Here is an 11,954-nt window from a genome sequence, read left to right as displayed (position 1 = left end):
CTTATAGGAATGTATAATAATCTACTACGCATACGATATGTGTCGAAATTAGGGTGGTTTTCACTTCATATCAAAATTGTTTCGTCGATTTCGATCGCAAAAAGCGAACTGCAAAAGGCAATTGTACAGACAGCTAGTTGCTTTAAGGCGGTATGTCAACCGAGTCTACAAAAAGCAAGTGTATAGTTACAATGCACTTTTTTGTATGTGAGTTTTAAATGAGTCCAAAACACTTGAGCTTTCCAAGTGTGTGGTATCCCCTGTCGCTATAATAATAGGTATCTCCAAACCTCAGTTGTTTCACTGGCAGCTTGGATTTGTCTTTGAGGAGGCCGCTGTCCTCTCGCCATGTGGGGCCATTCGCGTCACAGTTGCATCCGCGGTTAATGTTTGCACATGTATTATTCAAGCCGCATGCGCATTTGTAATCAACAGAATCAACTCCTCCCCAGTACTTCATCTTCTCTCCATCACGTGACACCCACCAGCCGTACATGTTACCATTGGAGAGGAGCTGTGAGTTGTAGCACTCGTACTTTATAAACTGCTCACAGTGAGCTGATGAAGCTGTCAGGTTTGCCAGTTGAGCCATATCAGCCTCCGTGTAATTGATGGAGCGAGAATAAGAGCCTTTGGCACGAAACCCTCGCACCAACTTCCTCCCTTCACTGTCATGACTGACAACTGTCACTCCAACACCGTTCTTGTCAGTCATGTTACAATAGACTTTGAAAGGTTTCACTCCGCCCTCTCCATCAGGGTCGATGACGTAAGATCCACTTGGGAGATTACATAGTTTGATCTGACTGCAGGTTTTATCTCCTTGAAAGCAAAAAAGTAGAAATTGATTATAATTGAGTTTATCTTATTTAATGCGTTCTTGGCATCTGATTAAACTCATGGGGGTTTTAATGGGAAGGATTACATTTCGTCAGAGAATCCGTGTACAATCATTAGCGTGCTTCGTATTCCATTGTACATAATAATGACGTAGAGTACGCAATGAAACGTAGCAAACTTTTACGTGAATAATGCTCTATCGCAGCAGCTGTGTGTTTATCTGGATGTGAAGCACTTAAGAGGTATGTAGAGCTCTGAAGAAGCTAAAGTTGTAAACGATTCAGTGAAAATGACCAATCACAAAAAAAATTGAATCAAAACCCTCTGCAAATGTAATTTTCAACATCTGAAAAAAAAAATAAAACAAAAAAAGCACACGAACTGTTTTATACCTCCTCGTTTGCAGTGAGTTCCGCAGAATCCAGGCTTACATTCACAGTGATAGGAGTTCCACTCATAATTAGGATCACAGACACCACCGTTCTTACAGGGAGCGCTTTCACATGGAGACTGAAAATAGACCGAGAACGTTCCACAAACAGTACAATTTCTATTGATAAAAATACCTTTCAATCACCAAGTATGCAAGGAGAGCTTACCCAAGGACTAAAATGATGGAATGTGGCATTTGCAAAGAGCTTTCCAGTAGCTCTGTACTTGTCAGTGACCAACAACTCACAAAGATAAAGACCATTGGAGTCAGGATACTCTGCCACGTTAAACGAATAGCACCTCGGTTCATTAACACAAAGCAAAGCGCAGAAAAACTGACCTTTTACCATGGACGATGTAAGTTTTTCTTCCCAAAGGTAATAGAAGGGGTTGCACTTAAAGTTACCGAGAGAAATTTTGCCTGTTGGATTTCGATAGAGAGCACTATTGGCAAACATCAGGTTAAGCAACGAAGGGAAAAATAATAAGAGTGGCAGGAGCAGCATGATGGTGGCCGTTGGACGACAACACCTGAATGAGATGCTTTAAGATATAAAGCACTTTAATTGTGAAAAAGAAACTTATCCTTTTATGGTATTGTTTGCTTTTTATGATTAAATCCCATTTATGGGGCAGGTGCAACGCATGTTTGAATTACGAAATTTCGAGAGCTGGCGGAAATAATTTAAAAAAAAAACACATTCAGGCGTTTGGTATGACGGCTAATAATGTTCACGGCTGAAAAAATTGAATCGGCGGCCGAAAAGCAAAGCTTCGAGAGTAGATTTGAGATTTTGAGGACCTCTCAGCCAAGGGCATCATCATGCGACATGCCAGCAAGCTAGAAGGGAGAATATTGATTTTATATTCATCCCATTATTTTTCGTATCGTGGTTTTAAAGCAAAGTTTTGTTAACTTCTTTGTACTTTCCAGAGCAGCATTTGAGACCAGTCTTTAATTCCCAACACCTGTGAACGCTGTAAAATGAGATTTTCGCCCTTGTAATGTAACAAAGTCGAGAAGGTGAAACTGTTGGGCTTTTTTCGTTGGCTTTCTTGCTTTTCGACGGAAATAATCGGACAAATATCAACATAAGGTTATGGCCTGATAACTGTCCGTGGATTTTGTACCACGTCAAATAAGGAAAGGAAATAGAGCCGCGCGAAAATAAATAGACGGGTTTGATATTGCATATGTCGATAAAAAAGAACATTATAACCTCTTCTTACGAAAACATGAAATGACATTTGTAATGTAGAATGTACAAATTCCCTTTGAGCTCATTGCAGCTCTGTGATCTGTACATTGCGTGAGATACATACATGTAAACTAATGCGGCAGACAATAATTTACCGAAAACGGTAAATATTTTTTCAAAATTCACTAGAAAATATTCATTAAAAAAGTTCACCTACTACTCTATATTTGGATAACATCATGCTGAGAACAAGAAGAGAAGAGAAAAGCTGGCTATTTTTCAGAAATGGCTCGCATTTACCCTGAGACGACTCAGGCTTACGATGTTAAGTTCAGATGAATGAGCTTTCGATATGTATAAGAAATCACGTGATCAAAAGTAGGCAAGTTTGTGACCTTCCACAATGTGTTCAAAATTCACGAATATGCACATATTTTATTTATGGCATATAGAAAAACATTATTTGTATTGTTTTCGAGCAGTTGGCATACTAAATCTCTGAAATACCCCCTTGTGTGAAGTCATTAAGGTGGCTGGAAACAGTTTTCCGAGAAGCCTACAAATTATATCTTCAAAGCCCCCAAAAGCTATCTTTCCCCCTTTGCAGTCGAACCATTTCAAACATGTTGACCGAAGGATAAAAGTTCGAAAAAGTGGGCGGGCGTGGTAATGTGATCGCTTTTATTATGCTAATGTTATGGCAAATCCTGTTTAACAGTTTTGGTCGAAGGTCTCGTTAATTCCATAAAAATTAATTAAAACCTGAGGATTTTTCTTTCTTGATATAAGGCATCTCAGCCGGTGAATGTTTGCAAATTAAACCTTGCTGTTTCAAAATAATGAGCTGTTAAGTTTGATGTTGAGTTTTCATCCTCTTCGTGAAACTATTTACAAAAATAATTCTAAATCACGTTTTACTGCACATAAATCAATAATTTTTCAACAGCATGTCGTGTCTGGATAATTCTTTCTTTCAAAGAATTACAGCCACAATGAGATCTTTTTAGATGGCTTTAATTAAAACAGAAAGGAATTTATTTTTGAAACAATGAAAATCACCATCGATCCCATACATCGCCAAAATAAACACAAATGAATAATGCATAAAACACAGGTGAAACCACAGGTGGCCTAAGCTCGCGTTTCGAGAAAAAGCAAACGATTAATCATGAAAGCGTCACGCGTTGTGTGACTCGGTGTTAAGTAACGATAGGAATCGTGGAGAATTTTAACGCGTTATAAAGAATAGTATGGGGACTTCGTCTTTTGACAGGAATGACAATAATGGAAAAGGAAGCTTTAAACGGCAGAAACCGCCAGAAACCACAGCGGACACAAGATGTGAGTAAGTGCTATTGATTTTATATGTAAAATTTTCATATTTCGAAACATTTATCGTTGTAAATCGACCATGTATCGTTCACCATATTGTTCCTTATAGCGTGTCAAATTCTAAACGGTTCCCCTCGCAACTTAACACCAAGTCACACAACGCGTGACGCTTTCATGAATTAATCGCTGGCTTTCTCTCGAGACGTGAACCTCCGTAAGCTGCGCAGCGAGAGTCAAGTGCCTCATTTCCAGACCTTCCCCGGTGCTCTAACATCAATTTTTTTTTTCACTGATCTTTTTCGGACTCACGCGACGGACTTTACCGAAAGGAAGGGACTGCTCATAGTCTAAAAGAATTGGATTTCTCAGAAATCAGTGATTAATGCAACTTTGGAAATAAGAAAATAAATGAGAAATCAACAGGGAAACCGCCTTCCCTTTCCGCTTCGAATGTATGACAAGTTGAATGCATCAAAATGTCGGAGACATTTGGAATATACGTAATTTAGACTGTTTTATAGAGATGTCTTTGATATAAATTAAGAACGAGAACCAATGAATCGATTCTAAATTATCAGGTAATCAGTTCATAACCTTTGTGCTGCTGCCGAGAAAGCCCAGTCCTGGGGAGCTTAAATGATGTGCACATGGTCTGGGCTTTTCAGATGCTATACCGATCTACCACGAGAGTCATGATTTAAGAACTGTTGCAATTTTCCATGTAATCGCATTAAGGTCATACAGCTCGTGAGATCATGGGAACTCGATGCGTAAAGATACTGACAGCAACTACCCGCCAAAGGAGAAAAAAAATCAATTAATTCATTAATTAACTTCTGCTGATAATTTCAGCTCGTTATCCATGCAAGAGCAGAAGTAAAAATTTAACAATTGCATCCGTTAGAGGAATGTTATCATTAAAGTGAAACCAAACTCTTCCATCTAACTCACAGGTAAGTGTATTGCAGTTGACAGGAGAATTACAAGATTGATCAAGGAAACTCATGTAAACTTGTCATACAACCAGGTAGTTAAATCATCAGCGATTTATTTGTTCTGATTTGTTTTATTCCATCATTATCTGTTCCTTTTTTTTGGAATGACGTCATGTCTCTGATTTGTTTTCATTCATTGTAAATTCTCAAGAGGGTGACAAGAGCTCACCAACGGTTCAGCTTGAATGGGGCTCTCCAATTATTTGTTGATGCAGGACAGTTGCGCCATTTGTCTTAAACTCCGGAGGGTTCTCTTCCAACGAGTGTCCAATGCTCAATGGAAAATATAAATAACTTTGTTTGTCGTAAACTGCAAATATCAGAAGGTTGTGAGACTCACATGGGAAACGGGGTTATCCAGCCCTGCGTGATGATTATATTTACGCTTAGGTTTGAAGACAATACTGTAATAACTCTCGCCGTAGTAAGACCAGATAAGCCAGGTCGATACAATAAAGATCAATAGAAACTCGGGATGGAGTATCTCATAATTTTATTGTTGCTTTCCGCTTGGTAGATTTCATTTTAATCATATAGCACCAAGAATTAAATAGTTCTCGAATACCAATAAGTCGATCCATTTTAATTCCACTTGACGAACTAAATTGCAATATAACAATGGAGACCAAAAATCTTTTGAGGTGGAATGATTTCGCGTTACCTCTTCTTCCTCTCTTTTTTTCCTACTTCTAAAAACAGAAAATTGTGCTTTCGGCACTTCTGATTGTGTATAACAATCTCCTATACGCATAGAAAAACTACCAATTTTCTCTTTTTTACTGTTTATGGATTTATGAATCTTAAATAAGTCAAAAACGCTTCAGCTTTCCAAGTGTGTGGTATCCCTTTTCATCAACATGACCGGTATCCTCAAACCTCAGTTCCTTGACGGGAAGCATGGATTTGTTTGTGAGTAAACCGCTATCGTTTTATCAGCTAAGGTCTTCGTTGTCGCAGTTGCTCTCGTAATAATTGTCTGCACATGTATTGTTCAAGCTGCATTCGCATTTGTAGTCAGAAGAATCAGCTCCTCCCTAGTACTTCATGTTCTTGCCGTCATTTGACATGCACCAGCCTTACTTTAAACCTGTTTTGTGATTTAATCACGATGATCGGGATAAAGCGTGGTCTCTCTGATTTTTTTTTTCCACTAAGTCAATACATATCACGCTCTATTTCTTAAAGGCATCGTGCTTATGCCTTCCCCTTCATTAAAGTGAATTTTGCGTCTGAAGTATGAGGAGGATGCCCGCGGGCAACGAGCACGCGGAGTTGAGGGCGCCGATTACCGCGCCATAAACGTCAGCACCAAGGCAGGTTATACTTATTGCGCATGCTCATATTTATCATCAGGTTATTTCACCTTATTCTCCGCTACTTCTTCCTATGAAGTGCTGCGGTGACGTTGCCGGCAATTTAGACTTTTTCAGCTGCAATAGAGCGACTATGAAGAAATAACAGGCCTCGATAGGCGAGAAGAATCCATCCACATAGTGACTTTGCGGTCATCGATAGGCAGAGGATTCTGAGTGATTTTTTACCTTTACAAATCATTTTCACAGCATTTATAACTTCGTCTTAAAACTGCTTTGTGGACCAAATAAACCATGACGATACAGTTAAAACTCAGGATTGAGTATCTCTTAATCGCTTTTTATTTTTCTGCTTGGTAAATCGCGTTTTAATCATCTGACATCACCAAAGGCCTCAAACTCAATCAAATTAATCCACTTTTACTCTGCTAGACAAACTAAAAGCGATATTGCGGTAAAATATTTTATGGTGCAGTGATTTCGCGTTTTTTTTCCATCTTTTCACCTCTAAAAATGGAAAAATGAGCTTTTGGCACCAAAATATTCTACTGCGCAAAGGACATCTGTCCAAACTAGGATGGTTTTCACTTGACGTTAAAATCAATTTATTGATTTCTTTTGCATAAAGAAACTAACCGCCTTTAAAGACAAAGTTAAACTTTAAGATGATAGATCAGGCCAGTCTACATATCGTTGGTATACAGTTACAGTGTATTATATTGTGTACGAGTCTTAGATGAGTCCAAAACACTTCAGCTTTCCATGTGTATGGTATCCCTTATCATCAGCATTTGAATTGGTATCTCCAAACCTCAGTTGCTACACGGGAAGCTTGGATTTGTCTTTGATTAAACGGCTGTCATTTCGCCAAATTTGCCCCCCTTTGTCGCAGTTACAATCGTATTTGATGTCTGCGCATGTAGAATTCAAGCCGCATGCGCACTTGTCGTCAACAGAATCAGCTCCTCCCCAGTACTTCATAGTTTCGCCGTCACGTGACACCCACCAGCCATAGGACTTTCGACCAAAGAGAAGGAGTACTGATTGGTCGCACTCGTACATTATGAACTGCTCACACTGATCGGATGAAGCTGTTAGACCTGCCAGCTGAAGGAAACTGGTGTCATGGTAAGTGACATCGCGTGAGTAACAACCAGGGTCACTAAACCCGTCCACCAGTGTTCTGTTTTCACTGTCATGACTGACAACTGTCGCTCCAACACCGTTTTTGTCCGTCATGTTACCAAAGACCTTGAAAGGCTTCACTTCACCCCCTCCATCAGGGTCGATGACGTAAGTGCCACTCGGGAGATTACATTGCTTGATCTGACTGCATGTCTTATCTCCTTAGATGCAAAGAAGAAAGCAATGGTAAGTGATGTGTTTTAAGATAAATAAATTATCCACATTCATATGGGAAAAAGGAACCTTCTAAAGAGTTCCTACCGATAAACTGTAATGATGGAAGAATGCATTTGCAGTGAACTTTTTGATTTCTCTGTACTTGTCTGTGGCCAACAACTCACACAGATAAAGACTTTTGGAGTCAGGATACGCTGCCATGTTAAAGGAATAACACTTTGATTCTCCAGCACAAAGGAAAGTGCAGTCTAAGTGATCTTCCACCATGGACGATGTCACTTTCTCTGCTCTTAAATAATGGAAGGGATCGCGTCTAAATTTTCCGATGGCGCCGTGACCTGTTGGATTTCGATAAAGAGCACTGTTCTGCATGGGAAACATCAAGTTAAATAACGAAGGGAAAAATATTAAGAGTGGCAGGAGCAGCATGATGGTGGCCGTCGGGCGACAACACCTGAATGAATTCGTCATTAGACAGAAGAGCTTAAGTTGAAACGAAAAGTAATTGTTTTCGTTTCGAACTATAATTTTACATGAAAAGATAGAGGGGCCGCAGCCAGGATAAAACATCTTGTAAAATTTGAAAAACGATCTCTGGCTAAAACTTTTAAAAAATACGAGCTTTCGGCTGTTTGCGCTACAGCCTTCAACGGGTAAAATGATAAAAAGGTAAGAAATACTAGGTGTGAAGTACAAAGTAAAAAATTAAAAATGCTGATAACTAAGAATGTTTGTTAAAAAGAATGTTGTATTGTCCGGGCAAAGGACAGGAATTGTTGTCCGCATTGGGAGTTAACTTGGAATGCCACGCTTCTAGTGTTTTTCTTGTTCTAAAACCGCCTTTGTCAATGATAGATGCATTATCAAAGTCTATTGCGTGACTATTGGCCCAGACGTGATTGGCAATTCTTGAGTCTTTTGCCGCGGTTTTCACATTTCTGAGGTGTTCTTTCTTTCTTGTGTTGAAGGCCCTGCTATAATTTTACAGTGTGGTAACTGTCTAGGGTAATGAAATGGTAATTATCTTCTGTGGAGGTGGAAACACAGGTGTTGAGTGTTAAATTACTAGGGACGTTTAGAAATAATTGTTGCCTTTTTTGGATCAAATGTTACCTCTTTCTTGAAAGTAGTGTTTTGAACTGTCAGGAAGAAATGACAGAGACAAATAAACGAAAGAGACGCCGTAGAGAAGCAACGCTAGATATCAGTAGCAGGAGATACGCAAGTGATACGTTTTGGTTAGAGTTCCTCACATCGTTTTAGGCTGAGATCCCGATGGCCAAGTAATGAAAAGTCTCAATTTACTATCAAGTGCCAAATCCAGGAATTGTAGTTCTTGATTCATTCTATAATTCACCAGTTTGCACATGGGTCAGGAGAAACTCTATGTCAAATTGTCCGTTTACGAATATGTTCTACGCACTAAATTAACAGTGATAAACCCCATTTTCCCTTCAAAACTTCAAATACTTATTATCATGTTCTACGAGCTAAAAGGAATGCCATTAGATTGTAAAAACCCATTTTCTCTTAAATTATAGAGCGGAAAAGACAAAGGATAATACACGAAAGAGATGCCGTGGAGAGGCGAATGTTAGATATCTGTAGCAGGCGAGAACCGGAGACGCTGCTTGTTTGATCAAGTAATGGCTAGTCTAAAAGTTTACTATTACATGTCTGATTCAGTGATTAGGGTTCTTTACCTAATTGAGAGTTGAGTACGTGCTTCATGCGAACCTTATATGTCAATTTTTCCATTTACGGAAACCTTCCCGCTTCTATACAATACAATATACAATATTTATTTGCCATATACAACATTTACAGATGGAAAAAAAAAATGAAGAAAATTGATGACAGAAAATAAATGGCGAGAAAACCTGAAAGAAACCACGAGGTTTATAACAAGTCAGGCTTTCTCACTTAAAATAACTAATCTTATATTAGAATTACAATATGGACTTATGGTAATTAACTTTGACCGCGCACACGTACACACACACACACGCACACACATATTAAGTAAGTTAGTTAAGAATTACTGCCTTACAGAAGTTAATACTTAGAGAGAAGAAATTCCTTAAGCTTTCATTTAAAAGAAGCGGAGGAGGGAGAACTAGTTATGTCAGAATTTAGCGAATTATAAAAGTTTGGACCTTGAAAGTAAATTGAAAACTTCCTGGTGTTCGTTCTGCACAGTGGCAAACGGAAGGACTGAGCATTCCTATTATTATAATTGTGGATTTGACTATTTAGTAAAAAAAAGTTATTGAATTTGGAAGGGAGTGTAGAGTTCTCGAATGAAAACATAAAAGTACCTAATTGAAACGAATGGATATCATGAAATTTTAAGAGTTTAAGTTCCTTTAAAATAGGGCCAGTATGGGCAATGTATGTAGAATTGCTTACTATTCTTAACGCACGTTTCTCTAAGGTTACAATTCTTTGAAGGTTTGACTTGTAGGTACCAGCCCAAGCTAAATTGCAATAATACAAATATGGAAGGATCATAGAATTGTATAAAGTACGAAGGGAGTGAGTAGAGAGAAAAAACCTAGATTTATGAATAATACCTATAGATTTGGATAATTTATTTGCTGTTAAGGATATATGCGATTTCCAGGTCAAATTGTCATCTAATAAAACACCCAAAAACATGGTCTCAGAAACACGAAGAATAGGCTGCTCATTTATGAAAACTTGAAATTCAAAGGATTGCTTCTTTTGCCAAGGCTTGAATACCATAAAATTAGTCTTGGCTAAATTCAAGGAGAGCCGGTTTGCTGCAAACCAGGTTGACAATTTGTTTAATTCTCTATTTAATGTGTTAATTAGGTAAACAGGATCGTTATGGGAGATAAATAAGTTTGTATCATCAGAAAACAAGATTGCATCAAGCAGGGAAGCATTGTTCAAATCATTGACATACAGGATAAAAAATAAGGGACCAAGAATAGAACCTTGAGGCACCCCACAGGGAATCCCCTGCTTCTTCCATGATTTAGATACTTACATGTACATTTTTCTAACAGGGAACGTCATTTGTTCCTCTTTGCCGTAATATCTCACAGTGGGAATGGCCGCCTTTGTGCAAACGTTCCAGTGGAAAACAAATTAAAGACTATTCGGTTGAAATATTTCCTAATTCTAAATTGGATGAACGAACACGGCCTCCGATCACATAGTAATGTTATATCTATAGTGGTATACTCAGCACTGCTTCACATGGCTTCACAAACCCAGTATATATAAAGCTTCAAAAATTGGAATACTTAAGACCACTGTAAAATTTCCGAGACATTTGAAATTATGACGCTGGTTGCGGTTTATACCCTTCTAAAAAGAAAAGTCTTTAATCTGACTTATAAGGGAAGACCAACGGGTTTGATTCAGATCAGTCCAGAACCTAGGTGCAGCAGACGAGAAGACCGACCTAGTGCTTGTGTGGATTTAAAACGGACTTAAGCCTTCTTGTTGGGGCATAATTGACAACAAACAAGTGATAAATACCGTGTTAAGGTCATTCAATGACATTTTAATTTTTAATAAAAATTGTCGCACTCTGTAATAAGATTGTTTGCCGCACCTTTTAATAAAAAAGCTGTCACACTTTGTACTGAATCTTCGCTCTTGGCAACAATTGTCGTTCTTTCGTAATGACACAGCTGACGCACTTTGTAATAAGTAAGCTGTCTCACTTTGTAATAATCTTAGTTCTTTGCACAAATTGTCGCACTTTGTACTAAGAAATGCTGGTTGCACCTTGTATAATAAAAGCTGTCACACTTTGTAATAATCTTCGCTCTTAGCCATAACTGTCGCAATTTCTGCTTTGAAATAAACTTTCACACTTAATAAAAACGCCTTACGTACTTTACAATTAAAAAAATGCTGTCGCTCAATGAAAGAACAGCCTAAGGCATTCGGTTATGAAATAAGTTTCCGCACCTCGTAATTAATTTGGTATCGATGATCGGAAGGGAAGAAGTCCTACAAATAGCTATAAGCCTTGTCAATAATAATGATTAACAAATATTTACCCGGTGGTAGATATTTACCGAGCTGATCCACCATCAGCCACCGAAACTGAGGCGAATATTTGTTTAAGTATATACCGAAACAGTGAGATAATACAACAGAAAAACATGATTTTTATCTCATTTATTCCTGCAACGATTACCACGTTTTCGGGCGTAAATCACACGCCCGCGTTGGTGGATATTCGGAGTTTGTGTAACCAATCAGAGAGCGCCTCGAACGCTATCCACTGCATTAGTATATACTTATAGGGCTGATAAAAGTTACTAGAGAAGTTTTCTTTAAATTTAATTTATTGGTGAGAACTTTCTGAGATGTGCACTCTGCCTATTACAATGGTGTTCTGAATTTTCTGCGTTTTCATATTTCCTGGAGTTTCTTAGACTTCTTTCTCATCGTCTTTTCTGTCACTGATGTGCAAAGTGTAATTAAGTTACAAGTCC

The 11,954-nt window shown here is 38.4% G+C and overlaps 1 protein-coding gene across 1 annotated transcript; it reads right to left on the bottom strand.

Moving 5' to 3' along the window:
- Window positions 1-214: 214 nt before the first annotated feature.
- On the bottom strand, window positions 215-1,778 carry LOC131792757 (contactin-associated protein-like 2). Its single transcript, XM_059110158.2, has 3 exons — window positions 1,440-1,778; window positions 1,233-1,350; window positions 215-822 (listed from the first exon to the last, which is right to left on the bottom strand). The coding sequence occupies exons 1-3, from the start codon at window positions 1,776-1,778 to the stop codon at window positions 215-217; spliced, it is 1,065 nt and encodes a 354-aa protein (XP_058966141.2).
- Window positions 1,779-11,954: the final 10,176 nt, after the last annotated feature.

This window comes from Pocillopora verrucosa, chromosome 3 (assembly GCF_036669915.1).
Source record: "Pocillopora verrucosa isolate sample1 chromosome 3, ASM3666991v2, whole genome shotgun sequence".
Taxonomy (NCBI): Eukaryota; Metazoa; Cnidaria; class Anthozoa; order Scleractinia; family Pocilloporidae; genus Pocillopora; species Pocillopora verrucosa.
This window is presented reverse-complemented; position numbering and strand designations above follow the sequence as displayed.